Below are 18,893 nucleotides of genomic sequence, written 5' to 3'. Positions count from 1 at the left end.
TCATAACGCGCTACCACACTGAACACGTGGGTTCGCTGCGCGCGAGAGAGCTCCTTCTCTCTCTCTCTCTCTTTCCACCACCTCCACCGACGCCTCCTACTACTGCCTGCGCTCTGTACTCTCCCTTCTTCTCTCTCTCTCTCTCTCTCTCTCTCTCTCTCTCTCTCTCTCTCTCTCTCTCTCTCTCTCTCTCTTGCTGTCTCTGTGTGTACTGCATTCCCCTGTACACACACTGTGAGCTCTAGGTCTACGACATTCGGCCCTCGTTGTTGCTTTTCTTAGATATTGGCAAATCGCCGGTTTGACCTTTGACCCCGGTGTACCGATTTCGCTGGAAGTCCGAAAACTCGCGAGGGCGGATGAAGATAAAAGAAGAAGAAGAAGAGGAGAGAGAGAGAGAGACTGTCTCCCTGAGTTACTCGGCTATTCCGTTTGCCTCCGCGCATTGTACTTTGCCCCCACCTCTGAAATGCCCGGTATCATCCTCTCTCGGAGCGCTCAACCTTTCTCTCTTTGTTTACCTCCATTCTTCCTCTATTACCCCCCTGCAACGCTTTGCTTCTCTCTCTCTCTCTCTCTCTCTCTCTCTCTCTCTCTCTTCTTCTCTCCTCTCTGCATCATCTTCCTCCTCCTCGGAGCCGAGGAGGCCGGATAAAAATCCTCCGTCTCTTTCTTACACCCTCTACCTACCGCATTCCCAGTCCCTCTCTCTCTCTCTCTCTCTCTTTCACTCTTGCTCTCCACCCCCGCCATAGTTCCGTTGGCTTTTTTCTTCGGCGACTACCGCCGCTTTCTACACGAGGAGTTTTTCCCACTCCTTCTTCTTCTTCTTCTTCTTCTTCTTGTACACGCCGTCCTCCTCGTCGTCGTCGTCGTAGGACTAGACACACGGCTCTTACGATACTGCGAATAACTCGGGCTTTTTTCTCGACGCCCTCTATGCGATATCTCGCCCGCTCCACGTGCATGCATTACTTCGTACGGAGGGAAAATTCATGAAATGTTTCAATTTCTTCGCGATTTTGAATTTCCCGCGCTTTTTTACGCTGATTATATTTCAAAAACTGCAAGCCCACTCGAACGCTCTGTATACCTATCTGCTTATCTACGGCTGTTCTTTTGTTCTCCATAGCGGCGCTCTCTCTCTCTCTCTCTCTCTCTTTCTCTCTGAATAATTTTTATTTCTCGCGGAGCCGCTGCAGCCAAGAGAAAGAGAGGGCAGCTCTGCGCTCCTCCCCCTCGTCTTTCTTCATTTCCAAGTTGCTGGCGAGATACCTCGGATGATTTCGAGGTGTTTTCCTTTTTTTATTCGCTCTTCAAACTAGCCGCTCTCGAGCTCGCTTAATTCCACCCGCGCTTTTATAATAAGACACTACATTCCTCGCGGAAATTGTTCGCATAACCCGCGCTCTCCTCTTCGATTCCGCACCTTATAAACACATACGTATGCGTATACGAATTTCGCATTACATATTATTATTATTACAAAAATCACCGATAAACCGCAGAGTCCCACGTCCTCGCACACACACACACACACGTGCAGTACAGCACACAAGCCCCCGTGTAAAGTCTCTCGGCAACATCTCTCGACCCCACGCGACTTTTTTCTCTCCTCTCTCTCTCTCTCTCTCTCTTTCGTCCCTCGGCTTTTCGGAAGCTGCATTTTTCTGCCTTATCTCGCTCCGCGTCGATTCCTCTCTCTCTCTTTCTCTCTTGCGAACTCGTCCTTTCGCGAGCGAGATATCCCCTTTGGGGGCCCGCTTGCGGATCGCGCGCGCGATTATCGCCGGTGTTTACGCGCTGAGCGAAGAGCCTCGAGAGAGAGAGAGAGAGAGAGAGAGAGAGAGAGAGAGAGAGAGAAGAGGATAGCCTATACCCCCCTCCCCCCCCCCGCATTAAACATCCTGTGCCGCCGCTGCGGCGCGCGATGGATTCGCGGCCATTCTCACAGCGCTTGTGTGCCCACAGGGACGAGAAGCGATGAGCTGCTGCTGAGGATGGGTGACTATTTTTTTTTGCAAAGGGAGAGGAACGAGATACGCGCTGGATATTGTAAGACAATTACACCGAGGGATGGATTGCATCGAGGCGTCGATTTTTACTGGAGCGAAAAACGGCAAATTTGCAAAAACATCTCAATCTTCCTCTTTCCATCCTCCGGTACAAAGTTCGCATACGCTGCGGTATATGGACTGTCGTTCCCACAACGAGCCCACCGGCGTATGAGAGATCCTCTCTCTCTCCCTCTCTCTCTAATTTTTCCCTCCTATATGCGCAGCAATAACGAGAAAAAAAGGGAAAATCCTACGCTCTCTCGCGCACTTACGTAATTCTCTAGTGTGTTCCGCGAGCTGCCTATATACTCCCCGGCATCGAGTCCCATTGATCGTAAAGCTCATGATGGTCTGATTAAGTACACGGTACGAGCTGGACGCGCTCACTGTTAACTCACTCTCTCTCAGCGCATATACATATTACTCATATCCCCTTGAGACACAGGGAAAATTTTCTCGCTCGGGATACACATCGACGTAAATAGCCGCGCACATAGCCACGGGTTCGAAGAGCCAACTGAGAGAGAGAGAGAGAGAGAGAGAGAGAGAGAGAGAGAGAGAGAGAGAGAGAGAGCTGATCTCTGAGAAAAGCCCTGCGGAGCGAGCGGTGCAGCTGAGAGAGAGAGAGAGAGAGCCGGATACAGCGCGATAATCTATAATCTAAACCACGATCTGAGCGAAAAAAGGACCGCCGCATTGAAATTGACCGACGGTGTAGCCCTCTCTGTGCTGATTGTGTGTGGCGACTGGTATCTATGGGGGTAATGCACCTTACGATTTTGGTAAATGCGGTGATCCCTATTGAAAAACTTCAAATGTGATTTTCAAATGAGAGTCAAGTGAATCTCATCTGATTCTCGTCTTACCGAAGTCTAATGCTATTTTCTCAAATCTTGAAAGAACTTGTACGGAATTTGTGTAAAACTAAAAAAAATAACATTCGGCTATCGTCAGATGAGAATCAGATGAGAATGTGAGAATCATATGAGACTCATCTGATTTTCCAATAGGAATGCCATTCTTGCCTCTTTGTGACTTCCTCTCGCGAAACGACTTGTTTTTCACGCTGTGCCCGATATCCTCTAAGGCAGACTGAACATATAGAGCAGCTATAGAATCAGCTGATTGTTCAAACTTCGCCAGAGCTGGCCATTATGCGAAACTGTGTTCGAGGGAGTTTTCAATTGACTCGGAAGTGGAAAGGAATCGACGTCGGACAGTTGGGCGTTTGTTTCGGGAGACGGCCGAATTCGGCTTTCGACGATATTGATTCCGAATTGTTGAGGATGTTACAATGGCATGATTATACGGGAGACTTGCCGGGGACAAAGACTGTTTTCTAATTGGAGTAATTTTGTTGGATGACGCCGACGACTACTACTTGCTCTTATCGGCTGTATTGGAGAAATGGCTCATGGGGATGTGCGGACAAAAGACGGAGTAGAGGAAGACTCGTAGCTTGGGAGAAATGTCTTGGCGGATGTTGTATCGAACGTTTTTTACGTTTATTGTTCTCTACAAACAAATTTATAGGATGGATAATAAATGGTCAAAATTTCAATGTTTGTGTCTTGCTGAATAAATGTATTTTATTACATCAAAATGTATGGGATGATGTTAAATTGTCAAAATTCCAAGGTTGTTTTTTGCCAAATAAATTTTGTGTATAACATGATTTATGGCTTCTTTGCCTATAGGAAGCTTTGTAATAGTGATTTTTGGAGTTTGTCTAAAAACACGTTGGAAGTGTGTTTCGAAGTAATTTAAGTCAAAATAGTATACTAAGTGAATTTAAAACCGCACAGTCTCATTTTCTTTGTTTTTACTGCAACATAGCGGGAAAAAAATCCGTTTTTACATTTTTTTAACTCTTCTTTTTATAGCGATTTTTTAGTTTTGAGAGTTCAGTTTTTTCTGATAAAGTTATCGAAAAAATTAATTAAAGTAAATGGCTTATAATATGCACCTTAAAAAAAAATAAATTATCTATCTTTTTACTGCGCAAAATTTATTCTATCGTTCGTCGCTCTTTTATTATACACCATAAAGCACAATTTATTGAAATCGTTTTCACTTGAAAACCAAATGTCGAACCTTTCTAAAAATTTACATGCGGATAATTATCTCGGCCGGTATTACAGGTTGTGCCCACATATACATATAGCTAAGCACGTAGCATAACCTGAAACTCGAACAGCTGACGAACAACTCGATGTGGCGTAAAGTAATGTAGGAAATAACTAAACACAAACAATCATGGAGATAAATCCGTTGAGCATTATTCTTGTCAAAAGTGACAGTAAAGGCGATAGGATGCTTTTTCGTTATCCACACGCAACGAATCATCAGCGAGATTCAAGCCAGTGTCTGAAACGAAAAAATCCTTACTCAATGATCATAGCTGAAGACTCACTGCAGGTAGTTTGTATATTTTTAATCTTCTTCATTTCAAACTCGTCTTTCAAAAATGAGATATATGTTTCATTCGATTGTTCATCTCATTCGTTGAGCAGTCGATGCCCTTTCCAAACCCGTCGAATGGAAATCTGACAGGATTATCGGATGAAGTGCTGTCTACACTATTCGCTGTAAAACCAGAGTTGTGCGAGTGCAAATTCGAGTTGAAGCTCAATGATGTGAGATTCGTGGGACACCCGACGCTGCTACCATCCAGAGGACCAAAAGAAGTAAACTCCTCTATGCTTTTTAATGTTGTTTTTGCACTGCAAGCACAAGCTAGTCATTCAGTTGTGAAATGCTATTACGATTTAAGTAGAAGGTATGTACAGTGAAAATTTATCAAGAGAATCTGCTAGTAAAGTGCTATGATTTTCCAGGTTGGGGATAGCTTTGAGACACGAAGAGAGGAGGTGTGGGTTTCTAACAGAAGAAATCAAAATTATGGTGTCAACGCACGATGAGGTTGCTGCCAGGTAATAAAATGCCTTGTTTTCAAAATTAAAATCATAAATGTCATATAATTTAAAATTTCAGGTCAGAAGAGGAAAGTGATTCTGATGAATCTCCTTATGAAACCATTCTACAAAAGAGCTCGCTGGCTCGAGACTTGAAATCTATTTTTAACAGTCTGAGCACCTCTGGAATCATAAATATTATGATCGACAAATGGATACAGGTCAGCTTTTGCCTACCCCAAAAAGTTCACCAGACTCACAAAAAAGGTTTCGTTGTGGACCCAGAAATCATTGACAGATGTTTGAACAGTCTGAGGCCATATCATGGGTTACTACTTTTGACTGAACCAACGGACCTGCGCGACTCCTTACCAACAGATCATTCTCCAGCTTTGTGTCGCCTTATACAAATGTATAATCCACTAAAAAGCCTGCAAACTTTGGCTGCAGACTCAGACTTGACGTTAGCTCAAGTTTTTCAGCTAACTGGACATCTGGTCTACTGGGCCAAAGCAACCATAATATACCCTCTATGTGAAAGCAACGTATATGTTGTTTCACCAGATGCAGTATTAACAAATCGAATGCTCGAAGCATTTTCTGAACAATTTCCTGGAATGTGTTTATTGCAGGTACGACTGATACAAGTTTGATTGATCATTTGGAGATTAATGTACAAAACTGGTGTATGAATTGTTTCAGGTGATCAGTGAATTCTCATTGCCGACTTCAATAAGTCAAAAGTTGAATCCTCTCAGTCAACCTCAGCAGCAAACACAGCTGGTCAAGATAATCATTTGGCTTTTAAAAAACCACCTACTCTTACAATTACATACCTATGTTCAGTATATGCCTACAGTTCATGGGCGCTCATCCGTTGTATGTATTTAATAATTACGATTTTGTAGACTCTACTTTGATCCAACTAACTTTCTATTTCTATACATTGCAGAACATTGCAGATGCTCCTAATGGACTCAGCTCTAGTCCTCCAGATACATTACCAGAGGATGAGTCTGCTGTAGCATTGGATGACGGTTCATGGAGTTTGAGTGTTACACCCAAGGGAACACCTAATGACTCAAAGGCAGATATCTCGTTAGACAAAACGGACGATCTATACTCATACCAGTCGGACGGTTATCCGTCGGACGACATAATTTTACTCGAAAGACTCTGTCGAATGGGCTACTTTAAGGGTGGACACCACTTGGAAGAGATAATGTATTTGGAAAATATTCGAAGATCTCAGCTGTTGCAAATACTGGATAAATTTAGGGACGTTTTAATTACCTGCGAAAGCGAAGATCCAGCAATGGCTCTATTTTATTCTCAGCCCGCTTCTCGATAGTGATAGGCTATATCACTTTCTATTTATTGTAAATTGTACATAGTTTTGCGCATAATTTTTACTGTTATATATATATTTTGTCATTTATTTTTATACAATACTCTGAATCAAATGCTCTAAAAGCATCGTCAGGCTAATAAACAATTTTTTACGCAATGACTGACACGATTATTAGTCATTTTTGGTATATGAATTTGCAGTTACAAAATGCAGATGATTAAGTGAAAAATATATTGATCACTATTTTCGTACACCCTTTTCTCTGTGTACACTAACCTTGTGCCCTCTACAAAACATAGGATAATCAATCAATCTCTAATTTTAAACTCTGTAGATAAATAACGCAGTACACGCTACAAACGTGAATAATGTATTGATCCATCTAAAAAAAGTATGTAAAAGAAAACTTGCGATCCTCAATTCGCGGTTTGAATTTCGAGCGCGTTCCATTCGCCCCCACCAAAAAAATCTGACCCCCCACTCCGACCCATCGATCAAACAAACCAAAAATCATAGCTCAAAAATTACCCCGTACAAACTCCATCATTTCTTCGTTAACCGCATAAATCTGAAACAACAGCATCCTTCCTTTAAAAAAACCTCTTGCAAAGCTCGAAACAAGCGATAAATAAACAAAAACGCAACAAACATGACAGCTTCTCACGCGCACGCGCAGTTCTCCAAGCAACATGGCGGCGAGCTGCAACGGCTGCAGTTAGCGCGTCACCGCCCGAAGCTCCGGAACTAGAAAGAGAAGGAAGACAGTAAGCGTAACGAATCGGACGAGGACGGAGCTATAGGATAAAAGCGCTGCGCGTGAAAAGAGAGGGACAGCGCATATAAGGTATATTATAACCTTCTAGAAAGAGAGAAGCTCGAGCGGGAACGACGAAACGTGAAACGCAGAGCCTGTAATAGCTCTCTCGCGGTGGACCGACGCCATCTAACGTCTGGCATTCCCGACGTTTTTTCTCCGCCGCCGCCGCCGCCGCCGCGTATAATCGCCGCCCGAGAGAGCACTAGTGTCTGACGTGATAGTCGTCGCTGCAGGTATAGTGTACACCCGGCACATATATTCTCCGCGCTGATTGATTGTTTTGCGCTATCTGGTGTGCGTGTGCGTGTGAGGCTAATTATTCACGGCGAGTGCGGCATATAATACGCGTTGTTGATTCGTCATCATCGCCGCCACACGTCGGCTAGAAGAGAAGAAGGCTGTAGTTATAGTCGCGAAGGAAGAACGAGAGAAGCGAAAGAGGGAGAGAGAGAGAGAGAGAGAGAGTGAGTGAGCGGCTCGAAGGACGGCGAAGTGGAAGAAAGAGAGTCGAAGAGTAGGTACATTATACACACGCGCAGAGTGAGAGTGGGAGAGAGAGAGAGACACAGGCGCAGGCAGCAGTAGTAGATCTCTCTTGCGCGCGCACACAGCGGAGAGACTCTCTCTCTCTCGAGCCGCCGATGTTATGTCGAAGGCGCGCCGCTCGCTGCATTAGCCGTCGACGTCGCCGCTGACTAGTACACTCCGTACTATACGGGCAGAAAAATACAGAAGAGCGAAGAGAGTGACTCGCGAGTGTTTGTGCGTACAGCGTCGAAGATGTGCCGACAGAGGTGAAAGTGCAGCAATAAGCTAGTACGTAGAGGAGAGCCAGTGCGGAGATATATCAGAGGTAAGTCCTACTACATCCGTGCGTGATTTGCATGTGGCTGCGTGTAAGATATACGCATATGTGTGGCGATTATCCGGACGCCTCCTGCATTCCGCGATGAGGGTATAATGCGCTGTGAGAAAGAGAGATAGAGAGAGAGAGAGAAAGTGATCGGAGAATGATGTGGAGCGAGAGAGAGAGAGAGAGAGAAGCGCGCGGCAACGGCCAAGAGAGCGTGTGTAGGAACGAAGCAGGAAGAGAGAGAGAGAGAGAGAGAGAGAGGTGTAGTTGCTGGCTGTGCATCGTTTCTTCGAATGCGCGTCGCCCGATGGACGTCCGCGCGCCACTCTCAGGTACATATATATATATTATAAAAACTCTCGTGCGTACGTGGATAATACCTATATACGCACGCACTCCCGCGCTCCGGCATTTCCTCCGCGATAAAAGCAGTTCTCGTACGTGTGACGCTACGTATACACGCACTAGCACACGCAGCGCGCGGCGGCGTAGGTGTACTTGTGTAGTGTAGTGTGCTATATATACGGCTTGAGCGCGCGCGCGCGTCCGATCTCTCTCTCTCTCTCTCTCTCGGCTGTGTATATATATATATATATATATATATATATAACCTAAGTACGCTTTTCTTAGCCAGAGTCGGCAAAATTCGATTCGTGTTTATGTTTACTGGGAAGCCCTCTCCCCCGTCTCGCTCGAATTATGTATCGCATATAGCTCTCTCTCTCTCTCGTCAGCGTGCCACCCTTCGTAAAATTGTCTCTCCCGCAGCCCCCTCACCTCCCTCTCTCCCCGCTTTTGTGTATCGCGCAGTAATACACTCCCTCGCTGTACACTTGCTCTCTCTCTCTCTTTCATTCTCTCCTCCATCTCTGACTCTCTGGCTCCCGGGTTATTCCCCTCTTTATCCCCTCTACCCTTCGCGTGCTCGTGTTTCGCGGCCGCCGCCGCCGCGCGCGTATACATGTATCCCCCTTTCCTCGATTCCTCTCCGTCCCTGTCTTTCTCCTTCGTAGCCGCGCAACGCCGATAACACCAACCTCGACGCTGGTCTGGTATTACGGCCCTATAGGGGCTGGTCCTCCGCCCGCGCATAGCTTGCACATGTAGTGGATTTCAGTGGCGAGCGTTGCTTTTTGCATAGACTGATTGACAGGCTCTCACTCTCTCTCTCTCTCTCTATCTCTCTGCTGGATGCACGTCAGGGGAAGAGGAGAGCTTGCCTGTGAGATATTGCGTGTGTCTGTGGATTCGATGCTGATGTGCTAGACAGAGCTGTTTCTGAATTCTCTGTTGAATGAGTTGCTGCTACTGCTGGTATGTGTCTGGGATTAATTGCTCGTGAATCGGGGAATTTTTTGGAGCAGTGCAGATTTAACTGGATATTTTAGTGAAGCTCTGAATTATTTAGTTATAGTTGATGGCTTGTTATGTCAGCTGAGCATTGTTAAGTAGCTCTCTTGTGTCTCGGTGCTTAGAGTACATAGCCTGAATCATAAACGTAATAATCAGAAATTAATGTTTAACTCGCGCTGGCTGTTCATTTGTTCACTATGTTTGTGTGTATCTTAAATTATACGATATGATTAATCCTTAAACAACGATCATAAGTGAATGAGTGAGTGTTGCACCAAGTTAACTAAATTAAAGCTGTTTGCTCTTGTTATGCAAGACAGCTTGTGTGTGATTGTTGACAGCGATTTTTCTAAATATATATGTTTTTTGTTCCAGGTACACAATTTTCACGCCAAGAGAACGATTTTCCAAGTGAATCATAAAATCTGAATGATCTGCAGCTGAGGGCTGCACAGAGTTTTGGCTTTAAAAGTAGCCAAAAATATTCCCTCTTAGCGTTAGGTGGGATATGAGTGCACCCGCCATAAAGTCATCCATGCCCGGAGTAGGGACACCCACTGCGTCAAGCGGCCACACCATGTTGCCAATGAACATGGTAGCCCAAAAGGTTGTTGCTTCCAACGACCAGTCTAGCGGCGGTATGAAGCCACTGCAAAACACCAATCTCAACTACGTCACCCTGCAACCTGCCAGTCAACCCCTCAGTTTGATCCAGGAACACAGGGCTCCTTCGTATCAGACCTCCTTTGCTAACAACATTCCAGTAGACCAGCAACAGCAACAGCAACCTCCACAGCAGCAACAACCACAACAGCCATCTCAACAGCAATCTCAGCAGCAGCAACAACAACCACAGCAAGCACAACCACCACAACAGCCACAGCAGCAGCAGCAGCACAAAGAACCTGAACAGCAGCAGCAAGATGCCAACAAACTTGTACAGAATGGCACAGAGCAGTCGAAGGTAATTTTAAGACTCGTATTATCATTCTTCGATACTATTGCTCAATTCGATAATAATTGTGTTTTTTTTTTAAACGTTGTCATTGATATTCGTTTCAAAAAGTATAATCCACTTGCAGTGAAGCTTGTTATGCTCTTAAAGTAATGCAGTCTAAACAAGACGAGACTGACCTTCTAACTCAAGGGCGATCTTTGAAAACAAAAAACGTAGCACATCTTAACACGTGAATCACTCCTATATTTATGTTTTGCTTCAGGTCGAGAAGGACAAACCGGACGGACTAACGGCCCCCGCGCCTCCTACAGCAACTCCGGCCGCTCCAGTGACCTCGACCCCGGCACCAGTCGCGACCTCGGCACCAGCACCGAGTGCGGCGCCGGCACCAGCACCTACAACTACTGTTGCACCAGTGACGGCAGCGCCGTCAAGTAGCAGCAATGCCGCACCAGTTCCTCCGGCCAGCAGTGCCGTCACGAACGCCGCATCTGCTGTTCCGACCTCGACTCCAGCTCCCACAACAGGTCCCTCCACGACTGCACCTGCTGCACCAGCAATCTCTGCCCCAGCACCGGCTTCTGCCAAACCAGCTGTCACGGAACAGCCCAAGGTCAATAGTTCCAGTGCTGATGGCGCGAGTGCTCCGGAAAAACAGCCGGAAGCTGAGGCCACACCGAAACCGAAAGAAGACGCGCCTGCGGCTAAGCCTGACCAAGGTATGTGAATCGTAAATAATGCGAAATTTTCTCCGTACGCTTTTATTAGCCCATAATTACGTAATACAATGCAGGGAAAAAGTGAATCATAATCGTATTAATTTTCAGCTGTAGCCACAACACCCACAGTGCAAAGTAAACCCGAGGAGAAAAAATCTCCAGCTCAAAGTGGACCAAAAGAAGAGACGGCACCCAGCAGTGCTTCTCCTCAGAAACCAGTGCAAACGACGCCAACGGCGACAGCACCTGCTGCAACTAAACCCGAGGAGAGCCCGTCTAAGACCGAGCCTCCCGCGCAGAAATCTCCTAAAACACAGACGGCGTCAGCCGCTACTACAGCAGCAACAACAACAGCTGCTGCTACTTCTAAGCCTGTTGCAAGCGTGCCCGACAGTCCCGAGAAAGTGACGGAAGCAAAAGACGCGAAGACCCCAGTTTCATCGCGACCTGCTAAGAGGAAATCCCGCGAGCTCAAGGAGACCAAGAGTGCTGCATCTTCGGTGGACGGTGGATCTAGATCCAAACGTACCCGAGTTCAGACGACTCCTTACCAGAGCCCGCTGCCGGAAATGACGGCGATCGTCAAAAATCTGTCAAAACCGGCACCCAAGACGCCAGACAGCAAATTAATTGTATTCTACAAGTATGTATTATTATTATTATTATATATCTATTGATATTACGTAAGATTTGATAGAGCATAAGTTTAATGGCTGCAATTTCTATTTAGGAATGAATTTTTGGCGGTGAGGAACACAGAAGGAAGTTTCTTTGTTTGTCAGGCTATGCAAAATATTTACAAATCGAGTAAGCGTATTCGTATACGCTGGTTATGCCAAGATAAAAACAATGGGGAAATATATATGCCAGACTTCCACGACCACACAGGTACGCAAGAGAAATAAAATTTAGTTTATGTTTTACGTTTAGAAACAGGAAAAAATATTAAACCTTGATTTGATTTTAGATTTTGACTGTATATTGACGAACCTTGCCTTACACAAAGTCGAAAAAAACAAGTATCAATTGACCAAATATGAACTGTTAAGAACGGAAAACATATTGAAGAGGGCTATTGACGTTGAAGCAGGACTATCTGAGAAGCCACGAGTGACTGAAGAGCACCCTGATGGCTGTAAGTATCTTTGTATATTTCTATTAATTTCAAACCATTTTATTCTCCTTTAATTTATGTAGATTCCTCAAATCCCCCATGTCCTCCCAATCCCACGCCAGCTTATCCAATGTAATTTCAATTTTGATAAAGAAGTAAGTCACTTTACCATTTATAACATTTGATCGTTGCTTGATTATAATTAACATTACTTTCGTTAATTTTCAGTGGACATTTCCCTGTACCAAGACGAAGCGCAGCTGAAAAAAAGGAAAGGAAAAGGAAAAGGCGGCAAAGGCAAGCGTCAGCGCAAGAAGGCCAACAAGGAATCTAGCGAATCAGAAGAAGACGATGACGATGACGAATCGGACGACAACGACGATGAAGACGATAGCTCGTCGGATTCCGACTCTTCGGACAAGAAGTCGTCGCCATCCAGCGGTCGCAAATCTCAATCGAAGAAACGGTCGGGTAGTAAAGCTGCAATTGCACAGGCCTCCACGACGCCAAAGGGCCCGAGCAGGGCCGAACGGGCCCTTAACCGAAGCAAGGGTACAGTGGGACCGAGTACCTCCGGCAGTAGCGGCGCCTCCACTTCTTCTGCCGCCAAAAAGGCCGAACCTAAAAAAGCCGTTGAGCCCAAGAAGGCTGTTGAGCCCAAAAAACAGGCGGCAAAGCCTGTGGCGACAGCGAGCACCAGTGCTACAGCTAGCACGCCCGGACAGTCGAGAGCAAAAGCGCGTGGTAAGTTTTACATTGATAAGCGCTCGGAGGACTTACTGTCTTAAATGGCAAGTCTTACCCATAAGTCATTAAAATACGATTTAATTATTTTTTGTTTGCTTCGAATAGGCACTGCAACTGCAGCCGTAGCTTCTACGGCACAAGCAGCGACGCCAGAGACCAAGACAACAGGCGGTCGTCCTAAGCGAGTGGCCAACACCACGACAGTAGCAGCCTCGACGAGCGAAGAAAGCTCGTCGGCGCGCAAAAAACCGCGCGGACGTGCATAAAGCGACATTGCGCTCACCCTAACTACGCGGCATGCGTACAACAGCGTCTGCATTGTAGGTAACGTCTATACGTCGCGCCTGGATTTGCGAGAAACAAGCAAAAATGAAAAGATCCAAATCAACACAAAAAGGAATTCTATCTAGTGCGATAACATCCTCTCTTTTTTGAGTCTTTGGAATATAATTATTAAGAAAAAATGAAGCTGTTTGGTTTGTTGTTGACACTCGTGTTTTTGAGAATTAAAAAAAAAAGATAATAGCGGCTATCTGATTATAGAGTGTAAATATAAAAAAAGGAATGGAAAAAGAGAAATTCGCACTGAATATGTAAAATCTACTGCGGTCAGGACTGTGAAAAGCGATGCAAATGAAGTTGGTTTAAAAGTGTCCAATTGAAGTGAGGGGTACGCTTTCCTTACTGAGCAGCAGAACAATCGACAGGGTGTGTTGCGCATCAATGCATACTTTGGCGATAGTCTATTTTTGATGTTGTAAGTGAATCTTGTATGATTCAATTGGGCTTAAAACATACATTTTTTCATCGGATATGATAATTACCCATGTACAAATATTATATGTATGTGTCTGTTGGGGATACGTGAGTTATATTCTGTAAAACAGAAAACGCAAAAAGAGCGTTAAAAAGAGGAAAAAAAGAGAGATGATAAAAACAATTTTAAGCAATCCAAGACCTGGAAAAGTTTAACAGCCCTTTAGATTTAGAAACTCGACTGTAAGTGTATTGCTACGTACAAAGGCGATTGACAGCGAAGCGATTCGATGAAAAAATGAACATCGAAGTAATTAAAAATAACGGACTAAGTATTTGTCTTTATTATTTTTTTGTTTTTATTAGAGGCTGGAAAAGCACAGTTACTTTTACTTTTTAATCCTTTTTAAGGATCTATGATATGCGTTTGCAATCGTCTTTCATGTTAATTCTATGAATAAATATATTTGCTCGAGTAAAATTTTATCCAGGTCGGAGAAAAGTAAATTTACAAATGCAATCTGTATTCAGAGTATCTGTGTTTCTCGAAGCGTACTTCTACGCTTGATCTGGAAAACCCAGATGATCTCTGCACTGGTGCCGCGCATATTAATTTAGCCACTTTTACATTATCTACTTTAGATAATAAAAACTGCTAGAGGACTCAAGCTAAATTTGAGTCAAATGTATAGATTTATTTTACCTTTGTACTTGTCTACTTTTGTCCGAGGAAAAAAAACAGAGTGTATATTTACCAGAAAATGAAACAAAAATAGCACATTAGTCTACGTTTCGAATCTAAATAACGATTTGTTAAATGTAGCCGATGTTATTATTTCAGAATGTATTCATATCAACATAATTATGATCTTGTGAATAATTTTGAAAATAAAAATAACTACAATAGATGATTGTACTTGATTTTGAGGACTTCTCAACTGCATGGGTTAAATAAGGAGACACTATTTCTTAAGAAGAACATTTTAATATTATGCTAATAAAAGCCGCAGTGATTCTTTTACACATCTAATTACGAGTCACTTAGTCACTGACATAGAACTTTTGTAGAATATATCGTCTTTACATAGTATACATTGTTCGATTCCACAGCTACTAGCAGAAATGTGATGGTCCAGTGAAATATCATAATTTTAAATAATATATATTTATTATTTACCTTGCTTTCATGAATCTTGATAAAGAACAAAAATAAATAAATAAAAATATTAGCAATTGAAACAAATAATCAAGCATCATTCTTTCAACATTCGCGGTGTCACAAACGACGCATTAATATAAACTTAATGCAACTTTGAATAAATTTTTTCATACATATTTAACAAGATATTAGACTCATTGAGAATCGTAGTATCACGATGGAACAATCAACAAGTTTTATAGATTGTGCTTTATGTACTTTAAACGCAACAGACGTTCTTGATAAAAATTACTTCCTCCAAAAACATGTTTGTGACACAAAAACATTTTCATTGTCGTAAAAATTCGTAAAGCTAATTATTTATCTATTTCGCGTTGTCAATTTAATCGGCAGAAATACTTACGTCTTTATTACAATAAAGATTGTACAGAATATTGCCAACAATTGACAAGCAATTCACACGCAGAACAGCTTGCCAAGCAACCTGCGCCATCACGATTTACGATGTACATATATATTTGAAACGATGGACGTTTTTATATTATTTGTTTAGCGTTTTGTTTGTATATATATAGATTTATGTATTAACTACTACTTTTTTTCATGGAGAAAATACATATTTTCATTAGTACAGTCAAGTCATAGTATAATTTAAAGAAATATAATATAGGGCAAAACGTGATCGTTCAGCGCGTTACCCAATACAGTCAAAGGCACGCGTGAATCGTGATTCATTAAACTTTTTGTAGCTCAAATTTTTATCCTCGCGTAATCCTTTCTAACTTCTTACAATTTAACCAACAACTGTACAGTGTTCACTCGGCTCCGGAGCGAAGCTATGCTTAGTACCTTACGTATTTGTTAAGATGAAATATTTCATTTCAAAACAAATTAGGTTTTTACATGAATTTTGTTTCGTGTTTGTACGTTATACAGTTTTTGTTCTTTGAATACTTTTTCGCGTGTGCATACATCTTTCGAAATCGAAAAAAAAATGCATTTAGAGGTGTCTTCAAATTTTCTCATAGTTCATTTTAATTCAATTAAAATTATAATTTCAATCTTTTCAGTTTTCACGTTGCTTCGCTCGAACAAATTTCATGTAAATACCGCATTTTAAGTTAAATATATAAACTTTTTTTATAGTGATCAGTTTTTGGTTAAGGCAAAAATCGTGCTCACCAAGATTGATGAAGTTGAAATTAGTGTCATGAGCAGATAGTCATGTATAATGTGCAAAGCTTACTTTCCAAACTACTAGTCTTCTATAGTTTTGTAGCAGAATAAGATGCATATCATACACCTTTTTAATCCAGCTTGTAATTTTCTCTAAAAATTCATCAATTATAGCAAATAGATTTTGTGGTACAGTGATAATGATTCCGATCTGTACTGTACATACTCGATATACAAACACAATATCAAAATCATGCCTAAATATGCACTAACATTTAACTTTATAAAGCAGTCTAGACAGTCAAGCAATTGCTTATCATACATATTTTGAGCATTCAGTAAGATATAAATAATTATTCTAAAAGTCATCGACAGGTAGTTTAACAAACAGATCCGAATCTTTATACTGATCAACAACCTTAACCAAAATACGATCAGATATAGCTGCACACTTTCAATGGAATTTTCTGCTCTAAGTTAACGAACGAACGTTAACTGCTACAACTGAAACATTTCGTCTTGTTCCTTCTGCAACCTTTGCAGTGATGTCTTTACTCTCCTACCTTGTGTCATGACTACTGCCGATGGTAAATTTTGTATATCACCAGACGACGACGGTCGCTGGTTTTCTACAGAAACTAAGTGTGAGTTGGACGTGATCGGATGAGAATTTCGTAACCTAGCTGTGGCTCTTCGTCGTTGTACATACATATCGTCTCCTTGGCTCAGAAATCTGTTGAGAAAACATTATTAATTCTTCTTTACGTGAAAGTAAAGCCAAATATTTGTTGTGAATTTCGACTTACTCGCTACTGCCTTGTACTTTCTTAATCTCTTTTTTCACACTTGCTATGGAGGAGTCCATTTTTGCTAAAAAGTCATTAACCGAAGAATTTTCATCATCTACAGGAGAGGACACAGAAGACGGACTAGTAGTCTGTTAAAAAATATTTCTCATCAATTTTATTTGTAATTATTTGAGGAAAATTTCAAGAAAATAGCAAGTCAAGTTACTTACATTATTAGTGCTGTCAAAACTTTCAGAAATAGAGGCAACTGTGCTTGAAGCAGATAAGGGACTATCGGTGCTAACTGGAATGAGCAAATGCTCTCGTAAAAACAAGCTATCCGAGGCCCAAAGTCTGTTTACTCTTCTAATTTGTTCAGTCTGAAAAAAGTAATGAAAATAAGCATAAAATTTGTATTACTATCTTCTGAAGTATTTTTCAACCAGAGTTAAACTGAATTACACAAGGTTTCATCATAGGTACACATAAAAATAGCAGAAATGTCATAAGGACAAGATTGATAATCAGAAATCACAGAGTTTCAAAGAATTCCGGAAGTAAACACAAAGTTGATTGCAGTCATTGAAGCCAAAAGTGTCTGTTCCAAAATTATGTCACGGAAAAAAACTGCTTGGCATTTAAAAAGTAAGAGAAAGTAACATGCGATTCTGATTGTGAAAGTTTCCTAAAATAAGCACAGGCTGCTGGTGATCTTGATGAGTCAAGCATAATCATCCTAGAATAAAGTAATCCCAATTTTGCAAAATCAATACAGCGTACAAACTAAATAAACATCCAAACCATGAGACTATCTATCCTCCATCATAAGAAAACGCACTCGTAACAAATTCATTGCAAATCATGGATTAACCACAGACAAAAAAGAAAAATACACGATCCAAAATTCCTTATCGGAGAGTTCAAAAGTTCAAAAGTCAGTCAACTATAGCAGACTCAGGGGAACTGACCCATGGACAGAGAGAGAGAGAGAGGAGAGAAATAGGTCGTGTCTCATCTCACTTCACAAGCATATATGCGTAAGCACATCACAACAAAAAATGAGCACAAGACACGACTAACCGTAACGCCGTATCTGAGGGCAATGCCTTGGAGAGTGTCGGACTTGTCGACGGGGTGCTTGACCAGGGTCTCGTTCCTCGTCACGTGCCTCGCGGTGCTGCCGTATCTCTTGGGCGCCCTGCCCGAGTCCCGAATGGACCTTCGCTCTTCCATCTCGTCGCCGCCATTCCATTGAGCTCCATCCATCAGCGGCCGGCCCAGCTTTAGTTTCTGCACTCGACGACGACGGAAGGACGTCGTCCTTTCGCACGGGACTCGTCTCGCGGAATGATTATAAACTCGTCGTCTAAGTACTACGTTCTCTCTCTCTCTCTCTCTCTCTCACTCACTCACAGTCGCTCTATACAACTACACTCCCTATACTGATGTATGTATAACGTATAGATATATAAGCATATACGCTGTTTTCGCAGTTGTTTGTGTGCGCGCGGGTTGTACGCGCACTCGAGTCAATGCCGCCAACCGAACTGAAATACTTACTTATTGTCGTGCGCTTTTCGTTCCGCTGTTGTTATCGTATTGGGATTGATTCATTCAATGGAAATGTTTTCCTCGGACGGATCACACGCCTGAATGGCTTTTGTTTTGGAAACGCCGATGACGAAGATTTTCGGCACGATGCACTGCGAGGGTAAACAAGCCCGATTGAATACTTATAAAGAAGCGTTTTACTTTGTCTGAAAAATCGAATTCCGAATAAGTGACAACGTAATATAAATTTCTTCGTAAAAAGCGATATCTATCTTTCGAGAAAAATACCGACTGATGACTTACGCAAATAACGCTATCATACTTCACGCACGATATGAAACCCAGAAAAAAGGCGAAAAAAGAATCCTTCATGTGTTCCTCGAAACCTACCAAATATGCGGTCGTCGAGGGGGGGGGGGGTCACCCCTCGTGCGTCTCGTGAGGGCGATTCCCCCCAAATACACATCCACACGCACGACATCGACCAGTGCATCCATAGTGGGCGCGGTTTCGAGGATTAATTTCACCTTTTCTCCTAAACAATCTTCCCCGAAAATTCAAACGTGAGAATATAACGAA

At 42.7% G+C, this 18,893-nt stretch overlaps 3 protein-coding genes across 8 annotated transcripts; 2 read left to right on the top strand and 1 right to left on the bottom strand.

Annotated features, from left to right (window-relative positions):
• Positions 1-4,169: 4,169 nt before the first annotated feature.
• Positions 4,170-6,743, top strand: LOC100122552 (GATOR complex protein NPRL3). Of its 2 annotated transcripts, none has more exons than XM_008216572.4 (6): positions 4,170-4,478; positions 4,571-4,836; positions 4,895-4,990; positions 5,052-5,604; positions 5,675-5,851; positions 5,925-6,743. In XM_008216572.4, exons 1-6 carry the CDS (start codon positions 4,314-4,316, stop codon positions 6,321-6,323), a joined length of 1,656 nt encoding a protein of 551 aa, XP_008214794.1. In that variant the 5' UTR covers positions 4,170-4,313; the 3' UTR covers positions 6,324-6,743. The 2 variants fall into 2 exon arrangements, with proteins under 2 accessions (XP_008214794.1, XP_008214795.1); XM_008216573.4 differs by having other exon boundaries at positions 4,233-4,475.
• A 443-nt stretch (positions 6,744-7,186) lies between these two features.
• Positions 7,187-14,546, top strand: LOC100677997 (flocculation protein FLO11). 5 transcript variants are annotated; one of them, XM_032599313.1, is made up of 8 exons: positions 7,187-7,373; positions 9,722-10,310; positions 10,567-11,023; positions 11,132-11,666; positions 11,754-11,911; positions 11,991-12,158; positions 12,366-12,881; positions 12,990-13,795. In XM_032599313.1, exons 2-8 carry the CDS (start codon positions 9,855-9,857, stop codon positions 13,148-13,150), a joined length of 2,451 nt encoding a protein of 816 aa, XP_032455204.1. In that variant the 5' UTR covers positions 7,187-7,373; positions 9,722-9,854; the 3' UTR covers positions 13,151-13,795. The 5 variants fall into 5 exon arrangements, with proteins under 5 accessions (XP_032455204.1, XP_016845414.1, XP_032455205.1 ...); XM_016989925.3 differs by having other exon boundaries at positions 7,237-7,993; positions 12,990-14,546; XM_032599314.1 differs by lacking the exon at positions 7,187-7,373 and adding an exon at positions 8,239-8,325 and having other exon boundaries at positions 12,990-13,806.
• A 59-nt stretch (positions 14,547-14,605) lies between these two features.
• Positions 14,606-18,670, bottom strand: LOC100680095 (lysM and putative peptidoglycan-binding domain-containing protein 2). The gene is made up of 4 exons (XM_003428039.5): positions 17,844-18,670; positions 16,994-17,143; positions 16,782-16,912; positions 14,606-16,708 (listed from the first exon to the last, which is right to left on the bottom strand). The coding sequence occupies exons 1-4, from the start codon at positions 18,027-18,029 to the stop codon at positions 16,474-16,476; spliced, it is 702 nt and encodes a 233-aa protein (XP_003428087.1). The 5' UTR covers positions 18,030-18,670; the 3' UTR covers positions 14,606-16,473.
• Positions 18,671-18,893: the final 223 nt, after the last annotated feature.

This window comes from Nasonia vitripennis, chromosome 4 (assembly GCF_009193385.2).
Source record: "Nasonia vitripennis strain AsymCx chromosome 4, Nvit_psr_1.1, whole genome shotgun sequence".
Taxonomy (NCBI): domain Eukaryota; kingdom Metazoa; phylum Arthropoda; class Insecta; order Hymenoptera; family Pteromalidae; genus Nasonia; species Nasonia vitripennis.
The sequence above is the reverse complement of the archived record's forward strand: the minus strand, read 5'-3'. Positions and strand labels throughout refer to the sequence as shown.